This window comes from Sminthopsis crassicaudata, chromosome 2 (assembly GCF_048593235.1).
Source record: "Sminthopsis crassicaudata isolate SCR6 chromosome 2, ASM4859323v1, whole genome shotgun sequence".
NCBI classification, from domain to species: Eukaryota; Metazoa; Chordata; class Mammalia; order Dasyuromorphia; family Dasyuridae; genus Sminthopsis; species Sminthopsis crassicaudata.
The window spans coordinates 26,295,115-26,320,108 of record NC_133618.1 but is presented as its reverse complement, the minus strand read 5'-3'; the positions used below and the strand labels follow the sequence as shown (position 1 = coordinate 26,320,108).

At 47.2% G+C, this 24,994-nt stretch overlaps 1 protein-coding gene across 1 annotated transcript in view; it reads right to left on the bottom strand.

The window, feature by feature from the left end:
• The window catches only part of VAX2 (ventral anterior homeobox 2), a 29,505-nt gene extending 6,194 nt beyond the window's left edge, over window positions 1-23,311 (bottom strand). Inside the window, exons 1-2 of the mRNA XM_074284985.1 lie at window positions 23,011-23,311; window positions 1,910-2,097 (exon numbers count right to left, since the gene is read on the bottom strand). Of these exons, the coding sequence (XP_074141086.1) occupies window positions 1,910-2,097; window positions 23,011-23,311 (489 nt within the window). The remainder of the gene's footprint in view (window positions 1-1,909; window positions 2,098-23,010) is intronic.
• Window positions 23,312-24,994: the final 1,683 nt, after the last annotated feature.

Below are 24,994 nucleotides of genomic sequence, written 5' to 3'. Positions count from 1 at the left end.
CGATTTATACAAGATCTCCTTCCTATGTGCTCAGCCAGTGTGTTGTGTGTGGTGGGGGAGATGAGAAGACACATGGAGAGATTAGGGCAGAATAATGGTGAAGATAGTTATAATTTAAATAATAGGCTGTTATAATTTTTATAATTGAAATAATAAATTTTAAGGTTTGGAAAATGCTTTTTATATATATACATATATTTTCATTTGATCTTCACAAGAATACTGGAAGTTAGATGCTATTATCCTCATTTTACAGATGAAGAAACTGAGACCAAGTTAAGTGACTTGACCAGGGTCTCACATCTAGCAAATGTCTGAGACAGGATTTGAATTCAGATTTTCTTGACTCCAAGTCCAGGAATATGTGAAGTTTTTTATAAGAATGATGAATACATCTAGGATCCATGTGGACTGGCATAATAGAGAAAGTTCCCTGCAGAAGAGGGAGGATTTGGTTTACCTTAGGTAGCTAGAGAGTAGGAGAATAAGGATGGAGAGGAGGTCATTGGACTTGATTCAACCATTGTGAGAGGCAGCTTTGGGGCTGAGTGAAACTTGGCTCTATTGCTGATTCCCCATCTGACATGGGGCAAATCATCCCCCTCTCTTGGTTTCTTTTTCTCCCTTCTACAAAGCATGATCTCTGAGGATCCCTTCAAGTTTAGAGAATTAGTGATGTCAGAAGTCAGTTTCAACAACATTGTGCCAACAGAATTGGGAAAAGAGAAGTTCTGAGAAGAATTCAAGTGCTAAGGTTGCTCACCTTCACTAACTATCCCCAAGGTTATGGATTTGAGAACCTTGGCCCAAAGAGGAGCTGCCCTCCTATCTCTGGCATCCTTTAGCACCCATAGATTAGGTCTGGCTTCTTAGCAGCTAAGACTGGGCCAGCCAGCCAGAGGGACTTATGAGCCCAGGTGCATCTGCTTGGATTATTTTAGGCTCTATGGGAGCAATCAGGGGAAATAAACTGTCACTTCTCAAGCTTGATCAGTGACAGCCATTCTGAAGGGGGAAAATAGCTTTCCAATCAGTCCGGATCAGCCTTTCTTTTCCTTTCTCTCCCCTCCCTATTTGTGCTTCTCCTTTGCCTGTCTCTTTCCCTTTCTGATTTCCTATTCTCTTCTGTCCTTTTCTATTCTCTTTCTTTCCTTTCTCTCTTCCATTTCTTTTTCTTCCTCTTCTTCTCCTAATGATTTTATAGTATTGATTTCTTGTCCTCTACAGAAGGCAAGGGGCTAAAAGTGCATTGAATTAAAAATCAAACAGGAATTTGAATCTACTCCCCTGCCAGAGGATTCTTAGAGTCTTTTAAATCTAAAACACTCTGGTTTTTGGCATCCCGAGTCAAAACTCTGAAAACCCAACCCTAACTGTGACTCTGCGTTCCAACGACTTCTTCCCAACTGGGGGCTCTTTGGATAAAGACTGAAACTTCATCATTCAAAGAAACCATACCTGGAATATTGTGTTCAGCTTTGGGGACCACTAGTTTTTTTTTTTTGGGGGGGGAGAAGGGAGTGGAAATAACATGGTTAAGCTGGAGAACATTCCAAAGAAAGTAACAAGGAAAATGAAGGGATTGGTGATTGCCATAGAGTATTGGGTGAAGGAATTGTGGGAATCGCGTGGGAAGGGGATTCAGCTCATTTTGATTGACTCCAGAGGTCAGAACAAGGAGCAATAGGTAGAAGTTATGGAAAGGGAGGTATCGGTTCCCTGTAACCTTGCCCTGTTATTGGATGGTTCCAACAAACTTGTTGGGATGTTGTCTACAGGATTCATATTCGTTTAGACCTCTGGGACTTTCTCATCAGACTAGGAGCTTCCAAAATTATGTACTCAGAATATTGGGTGATGGGACCAAAGGAGGATGAAGAAGAAGCCCACTTCTTGGGGACTCTCTTACCTGAGTCTCCGAGAGGTTCAGCTGTCGGGCCAGCTCAGTGCGTTCTCTCCCCACCACGTACTGACACCTCTGGAACTCCATCTCCAAACGGTACAGCTGCTCAGCTGTGAAGGACGTCCTAGTCCTCTTTGGTCGATCCAGGTCGAGACCTTTGGGGAGGACAATTTCCCGGATGGTCCCCTTGGCATCTGCAGGAAGCATGAAGGAGGACAGGTTAATTGGGTGACAGGTGTGTTTGGAGACTGTCTGATTTCATTGGATAGAAACCAAAAGTAGAAAGTCTAGAACCAGGGTGGAAGGGTGCTTAAGATGGCAGTCAAAATGACAAGGAGGAGACTGAAGCTCTCAGGAGGGCCCCCAGGGGGAATTCCCATCATGCCTATCATGGGGCAAATATCTGGAAGAAGAACTCTCAGGGAGAGTGCCAGCAGAGGATGAATGGCCACTTTGTGAGAGATGCCTCCTGGTACTTGTGTGTATATTTGGATTCTAATTTGTAAAATGCTGGACTAAATGACTTCAAAGATGCCTTCTAGCTCTAAGCATGAGGTCTCATGAGCTCAGGATGCTGAAGAATAATCCTGGTTGATCTGGAGGGTTGACCCAAAGGAGAGCTAGAAGCAGGGATTTTGACTCCCATAGTTTAGGAGTGGGAATGGCCAGTTTGAGGCCACTGCAAAGAAGGACTAAGTACCATTGTTTCCATGACAGAGGAATGCCTTCTCAATTTTATGCCCTTTAAAGATGACAAAGCTCTCTTCTCTCCACCCTGGTTATTACCCTCTTACTGGATAAACTTTAAATTCCTGTCCCAGTATAAATTTCTACATGATTACTGATTCTATCACCATAATATTGCTGGAGAGTGAGGTTAGTGAGAAGCTTCGTACCCCATTCTAACTAAAAGGGAAAAAAAATGAATAAGGATTGCCAAGCAAATATTCATACCACTATGTCATCTCTTTCCCTACAATTCCCATGCTTTGTGGGGTTGGATCAGAAGGTAGGAGGTAATCAGGGCTAAGGGTTAGTACCTTAATTTTGTTAAACAGCAGTAGCAGCAGTAATAAGACAAAACAAGGGAGAAAAACAGACAATTTATTTGGTAAGAAATACATGGATTTTAGAGTTTGAACACTTGGGTTTGAATCCTATCTGACCCTTAACTACCTAGATGATTTTTGTACAAGTCTCTTAATCTCTATGGATCTCAGTTTCCTCATCTGTAAAATAATGAAGTTGAACTAGAAGACCTCCAAGCTCTCTTCTTGGCCCTCCCTTTCTTGGCTGGTAAACTTTATGTATCTATATTTCAGCAAGACATTTAACAACCATAAATACACACGAGCATTTCAATTTTCTAAAGCACTTGGTTCCAGTCCACACTCTGGGAAATCATGCAATACCATTAATGTCCCTTCTTTCTTATGATTATGTATGGTCTCCATTTTACAGATGAAGACACTGAGGTTTAGAGAACTTAAGTTACTTGCCAAAGGTCCTATATCTTAAAAGGGACAAAGATGGGTTACAAACCCAGGTGTTCTAAGTTCAAGGACGATGCTCTTTCCAACACACACCATCCAGAGTCTCTCTCCCAAGGATCTTTTGGACAAAATGTTTTTGAATATAGATAGAACAGATTAAGTAGATTCATAGTAGGTTGACTGCTCTAATTCAATTCAATTCATATCATAAATGTAAAGGTAGAAGACATTTCCAAAGCCCTTTAGTCCAACTCCCTCATTTTACAGATGAAGAAATTGAGACCCAGCTATGTTAAGTGAACTTGTTTAAGTTCATATAAGCAGTGAGCCTTATAGTTACAATTTGAATCCAGATCCTCTCCTTGAGTTCATATTCTTCACTATGCCAAAAAGCCTCTCAATTCAATTAGATTCAATAGATATTGTGAGCTTTCAACCATACTCAACACTGCTAACCTCTGGGAATTTAGAGATGAAAAATTATACACTGCCTTCCCTCAAGATTACAATCTAAGAGGGAGGAGATGCCTAAAAAATTATGGAATCATTTGCCAACCACTAAATGGAGAAGGGGGATGGTATGGTAATGAAGGAAGATGGTCTCAAGATACATGCCCCAGACTTTATTCTCAGTCTATTTCTCTTTAACATGTTTATGAATTACTTAGATGATCACATAGAAAGCTTGTCTGTTGAATTTTCATGCTGTATACAGACAGCCAGGAAAAATAGCTAATTCATTATATGGCCAAATTCAAATTTTAAAAGAGTCTTTAAAATGTTAGTGTTAAAAAAAAGCCTTAGGAAATCATCTAATTGGAAAATTTCCCTCTAGGACTGATGATGATGTATATGACATATCTCTTCAGCGAGAGATAAATGGAGTCAAGATGCAGAATGAACATTTTTAAACATAATTGAATATTTTATTGAAAATGCATATGTGCTAGGATTCTGTTTTTCTTTATTCCAATGGATGTGGGGAAGGAAAGACAGAAGGGAGAGAAAATTGCTAAGTGAAAAAAAATTCAACTTAAATTTAAATGAACTGTTATATTTTATACATTTAAATAAAACACAGATTTCCTATGTAAAATATTTGTAGCAGCTTTTATGATAGCAAAGAACTGGCTATATAGGTGCCCAATGGTCGGAGAATGAATGAGCAGATTGTAGTATATGGATGCAATGAAAACTGTTGTATCACAAGAAATGATGAGTGGGAGACATTTAAAGAAATTTGGGGCTTCACAAATGCAAGGCATAGTGCAACATTAGTTGAATTATGGGGACAAACTTACACAATGACCATAATGTAAAGGAAAACATGTCAGGCACTGTGCTGTGTTTTACAGATATTTTACAGATATCTTGACAATAACCAGTCAATCAATAAATATTAACTAGGTGCTAATTATGTGCAGGCACTGTGCCAAGCATTGTGAGCAAAGACTGTTATGATCCCTATTTTACAGTTGAGGAAACTGAGGCAAAAGGAGATTAAGTGATTTGTCCAGGATCAATAACTGGTAAGAGTCTAAGGCTGCCTTTGAACTCAGATCTTCTTGACTTCAGGCTCAGTACTCTTCACTTTGAAACCTCACTGTCATTGGAAAGTGATAGCTATGTAAAAGGGGGAGGCACCTTGAAAAAAAGAAATCTAATCCACCGCCCTCACTTTGAAGGAGGAGGATCTGAGAAAACAATGGCCATTGGGCTAGGTGATCTCGAAGGCTTTCCAAATTTATGGCTGTTTGATTCTAAAACATGAACCTACTGAGTTCTAGGTTTCTTCCTTCAGGACTCCAGAGCTTCTTGATGATTCTTTGTAACTCCAAGCTCGGTTGGTCCCCAGTTCATTATGATCGGTGTCGTTCATATAGAACTGGAAGGGACCTGAAAGGTTTTCTGGTCTAATTACAGATAAGGAAACTGAGATATTAGGGGTTGAGTGACTTATCCTGTATCTCGAAGCAGTAGAATCCGAACTTGAACTCAGATTCTTTAACTTCCAGTTCAGAGCCTTCCTAATGGAGATTAATAATCCCATTTACCGCGTCTGTATTTTGCACGAATTTAGTTCTTTGCTTGTGGGTTCCCCTAGTAGAAGGTGAGCTCCCTGGGGGCAGGAAGCATCTTTCTGCCTTTCTTTGGCATAACAGCGGGCATGGAGTAAGTGCTTAATAAGTGTTGGAAAACTGACATTTCCGTGGACATCCCACTTGGTTTGGGGGCAAGATTTGTTGCAAAGACAAGTGGATTTTTTTCTTTTTCCCTCCCTACCTCCCTCCTTTCTTTTCTTTCTTTCTTTTTTTTTTTCTTTCTGTCTTCCTTCCTTCCTCTCTTCTTCCTTCCTTCCTTCTTCCTTCCTTCCGTCTTCCTTCCTTCCTTCCTGTCCTTCCTTCTCTTCTTTCTTTCTTTCTTTCTTTCTTTCCTTTCTTCTTTCTTTCTTTCTTTCTTTTCTTCTTTCTTTCTTTCTTTCTTTCTTTCTTCCTTTCTTTCTTTCTTTCTTTCTTTTCTTTCTTTCTTTCTTTTCTTTTCTTTCTTTCTTTCTTTCTTTCTTTCTTTCTTTCTTTCCTTTCTTTCTTTCTTTCTTTCTTTCTTTCTTTCTTTCTTTCTCTCTCTCTCTCTCTTTGTTTGTCAGGGCTAACTGCGTCTTTGCGGCAGTGAGATTCTGACAAGCACAGACTTCCCCTTATTCCGATTAGTTTTGTCTCGTGATTTGCTGGGAGGATTAGCAGCTGGTGTAGACTCAGAACACTGACTCGGGAGGCCGGAAAGTCAGGGCAACTCCTCCCTCCCCCAAAGCGACCTTCCCACATTTTAGGGCACCCCGAACGCCTGAAGTCTGCTCCGTGGGGGGATGGAAGGGAGGGCAAGGATTAAGGGGGAGCGGGGACGTAAGGTAAAGGGGAATTGCTCGTCCAACGAGGGGGAAGGAATAAGGGGAGCACTGCGCCGGCAAACGGGAAAGGGGAAGGTGAGGGATTCTCTGTCCCCCAAGGAACTCTTTACTGGGGAAGCAGGGAAGGAGGGAGATCCTATCGTAGAGCCTAGGGCTCTGAGCCCTGGTGGAGAAGCGGCTTCAGAGTGAGGGACTTTGGCCCCCAAACTCGTACAACTCCCGCTTCCGTCTGGAGCCGCTGATTCCGGTTCTTGCGTCCTCTATCCTCCAGTTGACGCCTGGAAATCTCCTTTTGGAACCATTTTTCCCTGGAAGGGAGAGGGCAGACCCGGACACTTCCGCAGCCCGTGCCCCGAGCCGGAGCCGGGTATCGCCTCCCGCGCCGTTCTGATCGGGCCCCTCGGTCCCTTGCTTCCGATCGAGGAATAGAGAAGGATGAAGACGGCCTGGAGCTCCCGGGGAGAAACGTCTGGCCCAGGCGGGCGGGCCTTGGCTGAGGTGCAGCGCGGAAAGGGACCCCACGCCGCTGGCCACGCAGCGACGTCTCAGTCCGGATCTGTGCGTCCTGTGGGGAAAGCGGCCTTCGCCAGGGCCCAGGAGCGCCTCGTTCGCAATGCAGAGTTCTGCTTGCCTGGAGAAACCGAGAGTTAAAAGTGGCTTGTCCAGCGGGTCAGAAGCGCGCCCGAACCCAGGACTTCCGGAGCCCAGGCTGGTCCTCGTGGCACAGGCTGCCAGGCTGTTGGGCTTTGCGCCTTTCACTACGGTCATAAAAACCAGGGGGGCTTCATTGGGAGTCCGTGTCTACCTCTCTCTCTCTCTCTCTCTCTCTCTCTCTCTCTCTCTCTCTCTCTCTCTCTCTCTCTCTCTCTCTCTCTCTCTCTCTCTCTCTCTCTCTCTCTCTCTCCTCCCCCCCCCCCATCCTGGTCTCTCAGTCTGTTTCCCACTTGGTTTGGGGGCAAGGAACTCTTTATTGAGGGAGCAGAGGAGGGAGGAGACCCAATCCTAAAGCTCAGGGCTCTGAGTCCTGGTGGAGAAGTGGTTCCAGGGGGAGGGGCTGTGTGTCTGTCTCTTTCGCCTGTCTTTCTATAATACACATATATAGTTAACTTTTTTCTTTTATAAAGGGATATTTATTGAGAAGATATAAGATTGTTGAGAAGATATAAGAAGAAGATATAATACATTCAAAGATTTCTCCCAGAAAACTGGGGGTCGCACTCTTCTCTTATATCACATGCGTCCTTGGGTGAAGTGGCTTTCAATTAAAGCAGTTTTTACAAAACATTTACCGATTTTTTACTTCCCATCGGAATAGCCATTAGCGTCCCACTCTCTTGTATAACTTAATCCCTTGGCTGCAGGATCAACCCACAAATAAGAAAAAGGTAACTTTATAATTGATTTGATTTTTTTTTTTTTTTTGTAACTATAAGGGGTTCATAGGATTTCTTTGGATCGATGACTCACGAGGTCTCTGAGCCAACTGTCTCTATACCTCTAATTGTGTCTCTGTTTCTGTGTTTCTCTGTCTCTAGTTGTCCCCTGTCTGCCTCTTTCTCATCCTTGAATGAGAGACAATGCTTAAAATTCCAAATCTGGTTTGTTTTTTTTTTTTTTTTTGTTGTTTTTTTTTTTTTTTTTTGGTTTGCCGCTCAAATACTGTTTCTTTCTGGACTTCTATCCAGATTGCTACCCATATTCAAATGTGTCTGTTTTATAGCAAGTCAAGAATGAAGAATTCTGACTTTGGAGTTTAGGGCCTCTTCAGAACCCCAACCCCTGTTTGCATTTCGCTGCCAGATAAAATGACTTTTGCTTGCTTTTTTCTAGGGTGTGGATACCCTTTGGTTACATCTTTTTTTCTCTGATAAATGGAAATTCAGTGGATTTTCCATTTTTTTTGGTAACAAATTGATAGAAGTTAAAATAATGATGATGATGATAATTAACAATGAAAGGAAATGGAACATAATGGAAAAGAGCAGTTAGGAGGCCGAGTTTCAGCTTCAGCTTCCAATCCTGCCTCTGACATGAACTAACTCTAACTAAAAGTCTGGGAGAGTCTCTGAGGCTCTCAGGGTCTGCAGGCAACTCTATGAATCCCCAGAATAAGGATAGTGGCCAGCCTGCATCTGTGGAGGGAGTTTCTGCAATAAGAGATCCTCCATGTGTGAGATCACAGATTCAGACTCTGAGCAGCTCCCATTGTAAAAAAGAGAGGGGGAAGCCTGCTGTATTTAAGGCACTGTACCCATATCTGGAGGTATATATACAATATAATTAATGATAAGATAATTACACATCACATCCATACATATAAACACATATATTTCACTCTAGAGGTGGTAGAAGTGAGCAAGATCTAGGTCCATAAGTCACTGCACTTCACCATGGATCCTCCTCCAAGGTGGAGACATTATGGGAGGCCACAGACAACAGTCAAGATGAGAGCAAGAACCGGCTGCTTTCTGTCTCATTAAGGGGATTACCCAAATCAATGGGATCAAGCATCCATTTGGATAAGAGCTTCAGTTAAATATAAACTCCTTGGGAGGAGGGACCATCTTTATATATTCCAGAGCCCACACAGTTCTAGTTATAAGCAAGGGCTTAATCAATGCTTATTAATGGATTGTTAATTGACTCATCAATTATTACATATTTTCAAATCTTCAGAAAGGATCCCAGCTTTTGTCCTCATGGGTCCTCCCTGGCACAGTTTATACAGCAGTCTAGTCTACTTTTGCCTTCCAGAGTGGCAATGACCCTGCCCTTATCCCCACCCCTCCCCCAAATCCATCAGCCTGCCCTCATCCTGAGAACAGCCTCTCCACCTTCAGTTGGATGGCCTTGAGACAACAGATGCACAACCCATGATGCCCTCTGTGCTAAGCCCGTTCAGCTTTCCTGGCAGAGACTGGGCTGCCCGGCACAGTCAATCCACAATCCAAGCTTACCTCCATCAAAGCACAATAAAACAGAGGAAGAAAGAAGACTGGGGGGAAGGAGAAATTGTGGCTCAGCAGAAAGAGATCGGGCCTCAGAATCAGTAAGTTATTATCGTTCAGTTGCATCTCTCTCTTCCAGACTCCTTTTGAGGTTTTCTTGGCAAAGATACTGGACTGGTTTGCCATTTTCTTCTTCAGTTCATTTTAGAGATGAGGAAACTGAGGCAATCAGAATGAAGTGACTTGTCCAGGGTCACACAGCTAGTGAGTATATGAGACCGGATTCCAATTCGTGTCTTCTGGATTCCTGGTCTATGCTCTTTCCATTTTGACACTACTCAGTAAGAGAGACAGGTTCAAATCCTGGTCTTGGTGATATGGCCTCCATCGGGGCGCAGGAAATTTACCTGTCTTTAGCTTCACCATAGATCTAGGGCTGGAAGGGTCTTCTAGTCCAGATGAAGAAACTGAGGGCCAGGGCAATGAAGCTATCTGGCCCGTGTCACATGGGGCGTGCATTTGGTAAAATAATTTATTTGCCCTACATGCGACAATAAATACATACATGTACAAGTCACATATGCAAAAGTATGTATATAGATAGACTATATAGAATTATTTAGACTGTGTAACACAGGTATACTTGACAATATTCTACTATGTTCTGAACCGTTATTATTTCTGGATTGTAAATGCACCATTCCCAGTAGGCCTGGATCCCTAGCTCTTTGGAGGCACCAGAGTATTTGGCAATGGCTGCCCACCAGCTTTCACAGAAAGATTTCTCCTTGCTGCCCCATGCTCCTGAAGCACAGGAGCCCACCAGAGTCCTTGAAGAAGCGCATTTTGGGGGAACTCAAAGGCCTACAGAGACACTCTGGCCTCTATGAGAAAAGGATCACGAAGCATATGTGGGAGCCAGAGAGAAAGACTGGGGGCCCAACAGGACTTGGAATGGGCGCAACGACCCCCTGGAATATTTAGCACAAAATAAAGGAAAGTCTCTAGGGCTTGGATGAGGGTGGGATTCTCTCTCTCCAAGATTGTTTGAAGGACTGGGAAGAGCAGTAAGAGCTTGCCGGCTCCAAGGAGGGTCCAAGGAGATGAGAATAGGGCTCGGGATGCTGTCCCTCCATAGAGAGGCCTGGGAGATTTCTGACAGTCTTTCCGACCCCTTTGTGGTCGCCACTTTAAGGTGAGGCGGCTGAGTCTCTGAAGGCGACAAGGGCCGCTATTTAGTGATAAAGGGTCGTTGCAGATTGCCAGTTTGGGTGTAATCAGCATTCCGATTTTCCACTTTCCACTCCGGGAAGGTCCGCGGGTCCTGGGTACTCGAGGAGCCGAACACCTCGGAGGGGTCTCTCGGAGTCAGTGGCTTCTAGAGACTTGGCTGGGAAAGGAGGAGGTGGGCAATGACGGCCCCGCGAAGTGTGGGCACCCGCCTAGCGAGATCGGCGCCTAGGCCGCGTGTGGGTGGGCACTGCGGGCAGCTGGAGCGGCTGGTCGTTACAGAAGGCTCCCGAGCTCACCAGCCGGTGGGGGAGCCCACCAGCACGGCGGGGGAGCCCACCAGGACGGGAGCCCACCACCACGGCGGGGGAGCCCACCAGGACGGGAGCTCACCAGGACGGCGGGGGAGCCCACCAGGACGGGAGCTCACCACCACGGCGGGGGAGCCCACCAGCACGGCGGGGGAGCCCACCAGGACGGGAGCCCACCACCACGGCAGGGGAGCCCACCAGGACGGGAGCCCACCACCACGGCGGGGGAGCCCACCAGGACGGGAGCTCACCAGGACGGCGGGGGAGCCCATCAGGACGGCGGGGGAGCCCACCATGAAGGGGGGGAGCCCACCAGCAGGGCGGGGGAGTCCAGCACTGCCCCCCGAGCCTGGGCCAATGTGCGGGTGGCTCCCGGGCCCAGCTCCTTTGGCCTGGCACGCTAGCCGGCTGTGCCAGTTCGACTCCCCCTCCCGCCGCCGCAGCGGGCGCCGCCGTTTCCATACCTGTCAAAAGGCTCAGTAAACATGTTTCCCGCTCCGGAGACAGCGTGTCATTATTCCGCGCGTGAGCCTGGCATTATCCGCCCCGCTCGCGCCGCCCCTCCCCGCCAGCCTCGGCAGCTCCAGGGAGCGGGAGGAGGCGGAGCGAGCGCGGGCCTAGCCGGGGCCTACAGCCCGGGGAAGCCTGGCCGGGCCGAGCGGGCCACGAGCTGCGGCCGCACGTCCCCCTGGGCTGTGCCACAGACAAACGCGGGGGCTGGTTGTCCGCTACCGTACACAGCCACGAGGCGCGGGTGATACAGGCCCCGTGTGTGCCCCCGGGAGCGGGATGGGGTCTACGCGGGCGTGGATGCTTGCAAACGTTTGTGTGCGTGGCCCTGGGAATCGTGCGTGTGGACGGCGTGTGCGGTCCGGGTGTACGTGGCGGGTGCTTTGGAGATGCGGAGATTAGTGCAGTCTGCGTGCGGGCGCTTTTGGGGGAGCTCGGCAAGTGTAAGCGCGAGCTTGATATGCCTCCTGCAAGCGGGTGCTTGGGCGACGCGTGAGCCGAGTGTGTTTGCGTGTGTTTGTGTATCTGTCGGGAAATCGAGAGGCTGCGGGAGAGGAGACAGCCCAGCAGCCGTCGGAGTGGCCCAGACAGAGAACTGGGCCCCCCTTTGGCCGGGCTGCGGGAGGATGCGCCTACCGAGAGAGGGACGAGGAAAGCAGCCCGAGTCTCAGGAGCCGGGCAGGGTCTTCAGGCCTGCTTTAGAGGCTGGAAAGGGGGGAGGGGAGGGCGAGGACAGGAGGAGGATTCTGTTAAAACAAAATCAGGACGCACCCACATCCAGCCCCCTCACCCACCCCCACCCCCACCCCGCCCCACGCGCATTCACAGCCACAGAGAGAAAGCAGGAAACAAAGAACGAGACCAAAAGAGACACGGAGCTGAAGGTCGGTAGTCGGAGGCACGGGTTCTTAGAGACGCTTTGACGTCAACAAGTATGACCCGTTATCCGCAGGCTGCCCGGCAGCTGCCTCAGATCCGAGCCAAGGCCAATAAACACTCCGCCCTCCCTCCTCTCCCCTCCCCCCTCCCAAATAACCAAGAGAGAAAACACAAGCCAAAAATCGGGCCTGCAATGGAGGGACCCCTTCCTGTGGGACAGAAGCCCGGACGAGGGACGTGGAAGCGTTTCACGTGTGTTTTGTGTGTGGAAGGAGGCCCTGGGTCTGCCCGCTTTTGTGTACTCGTGTCCAGGTCGTGAGAGGCCGTTCGCGGGCCGTCCGCGCATTTGGAGCCCGGGTGTGTGACTGTGGATGCCGCACGTTGAGGCCCGCACGCATGTCCACATGGGGCTCTGCCGGGGTCTATTCGCGTCTGTGTTTATGCAGAGAACTCTATTCTGGGCAGGCTGTCTGCATCCGTGTCTGTCCCGTTCGCCTGCGTGGGAGGATGCGTTCCATTGCGGCTGTGAGACTCCGCCGAGGGTGCTTGGGAAGGCGAAGATCTCCTGAGGGATTGTGGGACATGATGCGGCCCCTATCTCTACCGAAATCGCGGTTCTGCTTGCTTGCTCCCCGGCCCGGAGGACCCTGGGGGCTCCCGTAACCAAAAGCTTAGCCCTGAATGGCTTGGAGGCTTTCTTCTCTCCCAGTTACCTCCGGGAAGGCTTCTGGGATGATGATTATAGTTCTCAGGATCATGATCACCATCCTAAAAACGAACAAACGACCCTAATTTCCCTTCTCCGAGACCAGTGAAGGGAATCTAAGGCTCAATCCCTCCCTATTATCTCCAAGTGTCAGAGCCAGGGGACTGAGCTCGGGGAAGAGTGGCCATTATAACAGCTTTTGGAGATGCTATGCCACCCCGAGGGGCTGAAGGAATGGAGGCAGATCTGGGGGCTGGAAGAGCTGTCTTTTTCGGCCACAGAAAAGAGACTGATCATTATTGCTCGTCAATAGGCTCCCTCTCAAAGTCCTCACTCTTTACTCAGCGGCAGGACTTTCTCTGAAGGTTCCCTTCCCACCTCTGAACCTTTCCGGTAAATTAAAGGAAAAAAAAAAAAAAATCCAGTCTCCAGGAGCTTGGGGGAAGGCCGACAACAAAAGACTTAGGGTCTTTTGTTTAGGGTCAATCAACAATAAACAAATCTTCCTCCTCCATCCTTTCCCTGGAAAGGGGGTGTGATGTGCGTGTCCGATAGGGATCCGTGAGATTTGTGTCTCGTAGGCGAGAGTCCGTGTAACTAAGTACTGCGTGTATATGGGCGAGAGGCGGGTGATCTGCGTGTGCACCACCATTTTGTCGGGGGAGGGGAGATATGTAGCAAAATGGTGTCCGCTTTTTGATATGAGCTTGCAGTTCATGCAGCCCATTTGCCCCATTTGCTGCTGGAAGGAGACCAAGAATGATCGTCGCAGTCTCGGATCTCGTCCTTGGTCCCTAGCTCCATCCTGCCTCTTCTCCACAATAGTCAGCCTGGGTTTCAGGGGCTGCTGTGTGTGTATGTTAGGAAGTGATAGAAGGGAGAGGGGAAATATTCTAGAAACACTAGTTTCTTGAGAAAATAAATGAACTCAGACCTATTTGCCCACCCTCTAGGCAGGGATTAGAGAGGAATACGGATGACCACAAAGCTCCTTCTCTCTAGCAAGCCTGATAGCCCCCAGAGGGTCTTGAGACTTGCGGGGGGGGGGGGGATGGGTCTTTCCCTGAGGTGGGCCTGATGTTTCAAGGGTGAGCTGGAGGGGGACTTAAGGGACTCTAATGTAATTTTAGAGGAGGAGATGCTCAGGGGAATAGCACCAAGAGCTGTTATACCTCAACTAGACTCCATTTCTTTGGAATCCTACAAAGACTTTTAAGAATCCAAAGGAACATGCAGAATGGTTCCTAAGCTAAACCAAGCCCGAGGCTTTACCTATTGAAAACTGGCCATTTGAGGGAGTGTTCAAGCCTTTGGAAGATCTAAGGACTTATTTTCAGGCTCCTCTCAGACTTCTTGCATTGTTTAAAAAAAAAAAAAAAAAAAAAAGAAAAGAAAACAAAACAAAACAATGATGAATCACCTTCACAACTTCAATATTAGGGTACAAAGCAGGAAAGACACAACACTGAAAAGTGCAAGTAGAACCTCACTTCCTTTCACCCCCAACACTGCCTTTTGTTCTGCTGACCCCAGTGCAAAACTGGCCAACTCTACAGAAGTCCCACTTCCTCATCGTTCCAGGTTAAGAACTAAGAATATAGTCAGCCATAATGGATCTGTCTGTCTCCACTCGGAGGAATCGATTTTTGGCAGAAGATGCAGTGGATTTCCGTCCAAACTACACCCAGATTTCTATCATATAATCATAGCAACCAATCGCCACTAATAAGGAAAATGCAAATTAAAACAACTTTGAAGTTCCATGCACCACTCATCAGATTATCAACGACGACAATAAAAGGGAGCAATATATTGGAGAGACTCTGAGAGGGCAGGCACAGTAATATCTTGTGAATGGAGCAGTGGTCCAGGCTTTCTAGGCAACGGTTTAGAACTCTACCTATGAACTCACTAAGCTGTTCAGACCTTCTGACCCATCAATATCACTGCTAGGCATTGGCCCCAAAGAGAGAAAGGGGAAGTATTCCCATGCACAAACGTGTTTATAACAAGCACTTTTCACTGTAACCCTAAACTGAAAACCAAGGCGATGCCCATCAATTTCAGAATGACTTATACATGAGGATGTATATAATGGAATATTATTGTGCCACCAAAAATGAAGAAAAAGAGTAATTGAAGAGAAGCGTGAAGATTTATGAAAAGGTGGATATGTGTGAATGGATTCAAGGTGAAGTAAACAGAAACTGTAGAACTACACTATTGTGAAGAACAACTTTGAAAGCTACTGAACCCTAGAGTTTGCAATCAGTTCAGTGACTAAAGGGTTGATGCTGAGGCAAACTATCCACCTAGATACAGAGATGCTGGCCATGAGGTAAGAAATAGACTGGAGAAATCTTTCTCTTTCCTCCACCCTCATACACATACATATTTATCATTATGTAAATTTGTTTTACTTGAACATGCTTATTTGACAATGATTTTTTTTTTACATTGAGGGTATTTGGGGCAAAGATAGATAAGTGATATTAGTGTTTGACAATTACAGAATAACAAAATTTTAAAAATTACAAGGATAAGGTTCTTGTTAAGGTAAGACTATGGTCTTATATGGTATATCGCCAGTATAAAGGATCAAATATCCAGCAAAATGCTGGAGATAGAAAAAAAGACAAAAGCCATCTCTGGTTTTAAAGATCATAATACATTCTAATGAAGGAGACAACCTGTAAACAAGTATGACCATATATAAAGAATTGAAGGAAAGCAATCTGAGAAAAGGAGGCATCATATAGGATTTTTAACCTAGAGCCTGTGATTAGATTTCAGGGGATCTGTGAACTTGATTGGGGGAAAGTTACATTTTCATTTCAATAAATTCATTTCCATTGTAATACTATATACTTTATTTTATGCATTTATCACCAGATATCACCAGACTGCCAAAGTAGGATCCCTCTCTTTGTTTTTATCTCTCTGTCTCTGTCTCTGTCTCTCTCTGTCTCTGTCTGTCTGTCTGTCTGTCTGTCTCTCTCTCTCTGTCTGTCTGTCTGTCTGTCTGTCTGTCTGTCTCTCTCTCTCTCTCTCTCTCTCTCTCTCTCTCTCTCTCTCTCTCTCTCTGTCTCTCTGTCTCTCTGTCTCTCTCTCTCTCTCTCTCTCTCTCTCTCTCTCTCTCTCTCTCTCTCTCTCACACACACACACACACACACACACACACACACACACACACACTCCCCTCTCAATCCAAGCCTTGTGATATTTAATTGCTGTGACTACCCCACCATATTCTTCTTAATTTCTCCATTTCTGTCTAGGGCACTGCCATTTTTCCAATCACCTTTCCAGACTCTCAACCTAACAAGCCAAGCTCTGCCTTTCCTTCTTCCTCTTCCCACTCATCTAACCACTTGTCATGTCTTATTGATTCTACAATTCAAATAATTCTTCCTTCCATCCCTTATCTACCCTATCTCTGCTCAGTACTCTCAGGCCTAAAGAATCTCTTGTGTGGATTACTGCAGTAGCCTCCTAATCAATCTCTGCTTTCAGTCTCTCCCCACTCTGACCCATCTTCCACACAGCTGCCCAAATGATTTCCTAATGCATTGATCTGATCCTGGCATTCCCCAGCTCAATAAACTCCAATGGGAAGGTTCCTTTGATGACTATGGAAAGGCGTGGTAGATATAGATATGGAAATGAAGGTGATGTAAACAAACAAACAAACAAAAAAAGGAAATCAATTTAAAGGACAAAAAAAAAAACAAAAAAAAAACAAAAAACTCCAATGTTTCTTCATCACTTCTAGGTTAAAGTACAAACTCTTTCAGGATTTAGAGTCCTTTATGTTCTGGCTGGTTTAATACACATCACTTCCAATTAAATACTTAAACTGAGGATTAGTGTTTCTCCTATAGGATAACCCATTTTCCAGCTTTCTCTCTCCATTTTTGTCTCTCTGTTTCTGTGTCTCCCTGCTCTGTCTCCATCTCTCTTACACATACACCTCGTACCTAAAAAGCACTCAATCTTCAGTTCTGCCTCTTAGAACCACTTGTTTTCTTCAAAAGCCACTTCCATATCACTTCCTTCAGGAAGTCTTCCTGATCACTTCATCCTCCCCCTCTCACTCTTCTCCCCCCCCATTACTGGTGCTTTCCCCTCTAATTAATTACCTTGTATTTACTTTGTTTATGGTTTGTACTTATTTGTAGGATCATATTGCATTTCCTCTCTCCCCAAGAATATAAGCTTTCTGAGATGAGATGTATTCATCCCCCTCCTCCTTTCTGGGTATTTGTAGTTCCATTACTTAGCATACTGCTTGGCATACAGTGGGAGCTTAATGTATGGTTTTGGTTGCTTGATTCCAGTTCTAGATTTATTGGCCTGTTATCCATCCATTATTTGCCTTCTGGATTGATAGGAGCTCTCCCATGAAGAACTCCTCAACTTGAGGAAATCATAACTATATTCTCTGCAGAAGATTTCTAGAAGAGGGATCTGAATAGAATGAGATCACTTTCCACAGAGTAGGCATTTAATAATTTTTTTAAAGTGAAGAAATTGGGGCAACTAGGTGGTGCAGTGGTTAGAGTACCAGCCCTGAAGTCAGGAAGACCTGAGTTCATATCTGGTCTCAGACACTTAACACTTCCTAGCTGTGTGACCCTGGTCAAGTCATTTAACCCCAATTGCCTCCTCAGCAATAGTAAGAATAATAAAAGTGAAAGAGTATAAGGATCATAACCCATCTCTTCCTTTGGAGAGTCATGGATGCAATCAGAGATCCTTCTAAGTATCTTGACAAAAGTCTGTTTATTCAACATCATTTTTCAAAGTTATCTGATTAAATCCATGTGGATCATCTTTTCATGCATCCAGGTGTTACTCCTAGATAATACACCTTGTTCTGTCTATTTTTGAGTTTAGCTAACTCGATGCCCCGATAACAGACACACAGCCCATAGACTCCTACTCAGATGAAGGCTTCTAGATTGATAGAACATCCCTCAACAAACATCCTTTGATGTCACATCTGTCTCAAGACACCCCTCTTCTCCTTGAGGCCATTGGAAGTCCATGGATGTAAGCACTTTATAAAATTTAAAGCACTATCTAAATGTCCCCTATTTTTTGTCTTTATATAATATAAATTACATAACACATAAATATATTCTCTTTAGAGACATGATGGCAATATGGCACACAGAGAGAGCGAGGGCCTCAGAAGCTGAGGTTTTCTGTGTGTTGCTGGATAAATAATTTAACCCTCATAGTCTCGCTAAAACTTTTTACGGTGCAGAGAAGATGCTGAGCTATCACAGATTCAGTTACTGAATAGATGATGTGTTTGGCTATCTTGATGACTATATATCCCATTGCATTACATGGACATCATTTTATAACGGACAGAAAACCAGCGGCACAGTCTAAATTTGCCTTTGATAAATAGGCACAGTCTAAATTTGCCTTTGAAAAATACTGGTTATGTGACCCTGGACCAGTCACTTAACCAGGCAATTGTACCAATATACATTAAAATAATTTTATAAGTATAACAAGCCAGGCAATTGTATTACTATACATTGCAAATCGTTTTATAATAATAATCCAGGCAATTGTATTACTATGCATTGCAAATCCTTTTATAATAATAACAAGCCAGGCAATTGTATTAATATACATTACAAATCCTTTTATAATAATAACAAGCCAGGCAATTGTATTAATATACATTGCAAATCATTTTATAATAATAACAAAAGCTAACATTTCTATATCAGAAGCCAGCCAGGTACTGGGCTAAAGCTTTGCAAATATATGTCTCATTCGATCCTTACAACAATCCTGGGACGTTGGTGCTATTATCATCCCTATTTTTTCAGATCAGAAAATGGGCTAAGTGATTTAGCCAGACTCACACTGGCCAGATTTGGACTTTCTTGATTCCAGACATGGTTTCTTATCCATTAATTACATCTTCACAGTTTAAAATAATTAAGTTATCCCACCAACTCTAAGATAATACATCATAGAGCAGATGCCGATTTGTAATCGATAAGAACATTCTCACTAGGAGATTCTCATATTAATGAAATAAAACAAGCAAAAATATCATACACATAGCACTTATCTAGACAGAACTTTTGTCCATATATAGACTATATATATATAGATGTATATATATATATATATACATATATATAATGTATACAGTGTATATGTATATGTCATTTTTAGATTTTTAGATGTACTTATTTGTTTACTTGTAAATATTGTGCAGAAACACACCAAAATGTGCATTTCCAAAATAAGATCCTTGTTTAGACATATCTGTATGCACGCTCTAGGTTTAGCAGGGCCTGCACACAGCTCACTGGAATTCTGACCATCTGAGTTGCTGTCCGCATTTCTGGGCAAAGATCTGAACCCTAAAAAGCCAGCTCCTCTCTTTCATATCGTCCCTTCAACCTTCTGGCTGCACCCACACTAGTTCATGTTTACCTCCTTGTGACCACCCAAAGGCAGTATGTCTTTTGGTTTGCCTTCGGAGCTATGAAGGCCTGTGGATTGTCACAGGGAAGCCAGTGGAAAGCAGTTCTTTAAAGAGGCAGCTTGGGTACTGAATGCTGGGTCCTTTTAAGGTCTGATATGTCAGTTTCTCCTAGAACCTAACCTAAGCTAGAACCTCACTCTCTTTTCCCGGGTTTCAATGCTAGTAGTCTGCAGTTCTAGGCTGGGGGGGAACCTTTGCCATCCACCTCAGCAGAGCCCTTTGACCTCAGCAAACAACAGCTTCTTGTCTTTCTCCACCGAAATTTTGTTTCTGGGAGGATAGCAACAGAGAAAGGCTGCTGTCTTCTGATCTCTAACTTATTTATCTTATAGTCTACATATCACACCGTATCTTGACTTTGCCCAGTCACTCTGCTCCGGTAAATTTGCAGCTGGATTTGGACTTTCTCGATTCCAGACATGGTTTCTTATCCACTGCATCACTTGTGCAACTTAAAATAATCAAGCTATCCCAGGCAACTCTTGGGATCTGAACCCTCAAATTCGTCCTGGATAGGGCCTTTTATATTTATTCATCCATTTAGGTATTTCAACACTTTAATCTCCATCCACAAATCTGCTTATATCTCACACCTCCATCTACCCATCCATTTTAGTTGTCTGATCATCTTTTTAAACCCTAAAAAGCGAGCTCCTTTAAAAAAAAAATCAATTTCTCCCTCTCTCAAGGCTCTCTCTCTCTATCAGACTCTCTCCATCTTTATCTCCACTCTAATCTCCCTGGCTCCCAAATCAAAGGCAAGTGGCTGCAGCAGACTGAGGAGATTGTGGCTTTGTTTGGTGCCGGAGAATTGATCACTGAAGCTCTTCCCGCATTTTCCGAAATGGGATGAGTTGATACTAAATACGAATCGAAATTTTAGAAAAATCCCATGAATAGCCTCGGTTTCATGATTTAAAAATAAATATAAATGTAAACCATCCCTAGGTGATTAGGTTTAAAATATAATGTACGGTAACTCTTTTGCACTTGTGAGTAAATCCAGTCATTCGATCTAAATTTAGTCTGCACAGGAAATTTCGGAGATACATGTCCACATCTATCTCATCTCTTCCCCAGACCCCCTTCTCCGGATCTCCGGACCTGTTTGTGCAAATACACATAAGGCCGAGGATTTGATTCAACCAGTCCGTGTCCCGTTTGAGACAAACATCGGAGAGCAGGCCGGCACGATGTTCTCCCCAGGGCTTCCCCCTTCCCACGATTTGGCCCAAACATCCCCAATTCCTCATCCGTCCCCTTAACCTTTCTGCCCAGCCTAGGCACAGATGGACCTTAAGGGGTTAGGGTGAAGTGGGGGAAAGGAGAAGCAAGAAAGAAAACGGGCAGAGACTGAGGGACAGAAGTGGCCCGGAGGAGCCTTCTAAGAAAATCCAGACTTTCAAGAGCAGGAGCTAAACCTTCATCAGGGAGGGGATGGATTAAGAATAGAAATGTGGATGCGACGGAGGGAAGGAGGGGGAAGAGAAAGACGAAATAAGAACGAAAGGGGGAAATTAAAGAGAAGAACAAAAGTAAAGAAACACCAGAGAAGAGAAAGTGGGGGGTGGTGGAAAGAAAAATGGAACTGAGCAGAGAGGGGGGAAAATAAGCAGAAAAGAGAGAAGACAAAAACAGATCGTCCAGTCTGGCACAGATGGCGCCGATCCGAGAGGATCCGTGAGAACCGAAATTTCATTCGGCTGAGGTTGGTTGGGAATTTTTTCTTTTCTTTCTTTCTTTTCTTTTTTCTTTCTTTTTTCTTTTTTTTTTTTTTTTAGTTGAATAAAGAAGGATCTGGCCGATGAGATTTCATGGGATGTTCAAAGGGGTGAGAGAAGGTCCTTCACTTGTTTCTGCTCTGCTCTTAACTTTCCCTACCCTCCGCGCTTAAGCTAACTCCCCCGGCTGGGAGGGGCACCCGCGCACCCCCCATGGCTGTGCTCGGAGGAGCTGAGCTGCTGGGATTTGTCTAAAAGGGCTGGGGGGGGGGAGGATTGGGGTCATTGCTTGGACTTCTTCTCTGTGGAAACCCCTGTAAGAGGGATGGGCGGGGAACGAGAAAAAGGGAAGGATGAAAAAGGACAGAAACCGAGAAAAGTGAGGGAGGAAGGGAGCGGGGAGAAAAAGTAACAGAGACGCGAGGAGATGAGAGAGGAAGAGGAGGAGGGAGGGGATCGAGAAAGAGAAGAGGCCGGGCAGAAGAATCCAAAGGAGAAAGGAGAAGCCGAAGAGGGTGAACTAGGAAGGAACATTTGGAAAGAGAAGAATGAGGGTGATTGGGGAGGGGGTGTTTTATTTTTGCTCAGTTTGGTATCTGAAGCCACAATCAAAACCCCTAAAGGCTTGAAACTGACTGGGCCTGAGCTCTGGAAGCCCGAGAGTGAAGCCACAGTAGCCTGGAGTGGGCGAGCCTGTGGGTGGAGGGCGGCGGCGAGGCCGGGATGGGGGGGGGGGTGCTAGTGCACATTTTCTCCCTTTTGCAATCTAAGCAGCTGCAGCCCCCTCCTCCCTCCCCACCGCCCCCAATCCCTCCAGTGATGCTTGCGTGACGCTCTTCCTCCGCGACAGCCCAGCGGGGTGCGTGTGCGTGTGCGTGAGTGCGCACTCTGTGTGTGTGTGTGTGTGTGTGTGTGTGTGTATGTGAGAGAGAGAGAGAGAGAGAGAGAGAGAGAGAGAGAGAGAGAGAGAGAGAGAGAGAGAGAGAGAGAGAGAGAGAGAGAGAGAGAGAGAGAGAGAGAGAGAGAGAGAGAGAGAGAGAGAGAAGGGAGATATTCCTCTGTGACAATAACCCAGCCTGGGACCCCCAGCTTCCTATGCAGAGAGCTCAGGAGGGTCAGGGGAGGAGATGGGCTTTGACAGCGTGAGCAAACAGTCAACACCCCTAAACGTTCTCACCCCCTAGCTCTGGGACCCCGACTCTCCAGGGAGGACGGAGGACACAAGCTGGCCGGGATCGGGGAGCCCTCGCTCGTCTCCCCTCTCTGCCCCTGGATCCAGCTCAGGGGAGGGATTGTGGGACACATTAGCGGGCTTGGAGCAGGTCAGCAGAGCTGTGGGGATGGGTTCTGAGGAGAGCCCCGGCCAGGTTTAGAGAGGCTTACAGGCTGAGCGGGGAGAGCTTTAGAGGGTTAGAGGAAGCACCCCTAAGACGGGATGATAGAGCTCCAGAAAGAGCGGGGAGAGTTTGGGCGTTGGGGATAGCCAAAGGAAGAGCGGATAGCCCCAAGGGACGGGGCGGGCGGGAGCCGCAGCGAGCAGAGGCGGCGGAGCCTGGTCTGGGGTCAGGGAGCAGACGCGAAGGGGAGAGGGTGATCTGAGTGGCACCCAGAGAATGCCTCCGGGTCAGAGGGTAGCCGCTTGGGCCGGGGGTGGCTCTCTAGACTGGGAGTGATGCGAGATGAGGAGACAAGGTGGCAGGTTTGAAAAGAGTTACAGCAGCTTAGCGGGCGGTGAGGGAAGGCCGGGGAATATGGGGGTGGGAGGAAGGCGGAGGGCGCAGGGGGCTCCCAAGTTTCGGGTTATTGAGCGCCAGATGAGAGAGGGGACCTCGGGGGGTGAGGAGAGAACTGCAGGCTCGGGGCAGCCCGCCTCTCCCTTACCTCGGACAAGGATCCGGCGGCAATAATCCGCTTCGTGGGCTCCCGCCTGGCGCTCGCTCTCAGGGCAGGTTGCCTTAGAATCTGCTGGAGGGTTGGTGGCCGAGGTTCCCGCTACGTCTTTGAGCCCGTGGCTGCTTCCTCCTCCTCCTCTTCCTCCTCCTCCTCCTTCATCCCCGCCACGGGCCCAATCTCCCGCGCTCCCCGCGCCCCCCAGCTCCGCCCGGCTCCCCAGATCCCGCATTCGCTCGGCTGCCGCCACCCCGACGCGGCCGCGTCCCTGCTCCGCTCCTCCATCGCCCATGCCGCCGGCGGCAGCCGCGGCGGCTGCTGCTAGCATCAAGCGAGAGAAGATCCCCGCCCCCCCCTCCTCCCCTCCCCCGCCGGCACCTCCCCTCGGCTCCTCCTCTCCCTCTCTGCCGGCTGAGAGATCCGGCAGGGAGGGGCTCCGGCAGGGAGGGGCTGCTGCCGGGCCCAGAGACTCGGGTCTTCACTCCCAGAGCGCCCGCCGCGCTGATCCGGGACCGGGTGGGAGGGGACTGGCAGGCGCACGGGAGGCTGGGGAGGGGGGAGTCGGGGACGCAAGGACCAGAGGAGAGGTCTGAGGGAAGGATGGAGGGGGGGAGGGAAGGATGGAGAGCAGGCCGAGGCGGGGGTGGGTGGGGAGCGCATAGGGCGGGGGAACTGGGAGGGGAGATGGAGACGCTAGACCCTGGAGATGGTGCCGGAGGTCAAGGACCCGAGCGAGGAAGGGGCCAGGAGTCCGAGAGAGTTATTTCAGTTTTAAAAACGGGGGGATGGTAAGATACCGCGGCCCCTCCTAAGAAGGGGGAGTCCAGCAGCCGCAAGAGGCAAAGCAAACGCTTATGGATGGAGAACTCGCCCACCGCCTCAGGGATTTCTGACAGTTCGAAGACAGCCATCACTTCCCAAGTTCGCCAACCCCCACCCACAATTTTTGTTTGTTTTTGGGTGTCCCCTGTCCGGTCGAGGGGCTCAGTCGGTCCAGTCAGGGCCCTGGAGCTCCCGGGCCATCCTCGAGGCCTGGTCGAAGCGCTGGGTTTGCTCCGGTGCAAGATAAATAGCCTGAATGTTGGGGCGGGGAAAGTTGAGGTGGGGGAGGAGACACACCCACGGAGAGCTGTCCCAACAGTGTCCCAACAGTGTAGGAAGGGAAAGAAGGAATGGACAGAAATTGGGGCCATAGAGGGAATTCAGGAGAAACGGTGAATAGTAAAGGGGGAAATGATAGGGAGAGGAAAAAGAACAAAGAGAGAAAAAGAACAAAAATAAATCTTAGTGTAATAAAAGGTGTCCCTCTTGGCCCCCTTTCTCCAATTTGAAGAAAGACTAATGGGGGTGAAGAAGGAAAGCAAAGGAGGCTTTCATAAATGGGAGCCTCCAGCGTCCTGCTTTCCTACCCCTCTGCCCTCTTGCTCTGGACACACACAAAGCGGTATCCATGCGGCCGCCGGCGGCCGGCCGGGCTGGATCCCTAAGGTTCGGGCAAATCGGGCCTTCTTCCTTCTGTCCCCGCCACTTCCTAAACCTAAGTTCCCTCTTCTCCCAACACATCAATTTCTTTCTTCGGGGAGGGGGAGATAACTCTTGGCTCTTTTGCCCCTAGCGCTAAGGCTCCATAGGCCCCAGCCCACTCCCCCTTCTCTTTCCCTCTCTCTGGCCCCTATCCCAGGCCTCTGCCCCGTCCCCGCCCCTGCTCAGCTCCAAATGGCGAATATAAGCGCTGGAGAAGGCTGGGATCCTCAAGTTCTAGTTTTCAAGTAGCAGCTTCTTGGGGTGGGAGAGTGCTCTGAACTCGCAGACCTACACGCACCCGAGCAGAGGGGTCGGCCAGAAGGGGAGGGGGGCCTGCAAACCCTCGGTACTTAATTGCGTGATTGACGTCTGGCCACAGCCCGTCTGGCAGCGTGGGGGGCTGTGCGGGCTGGGGGCTGGAGGGCCTATTGAAGGACCCGGAGCAAAGAGA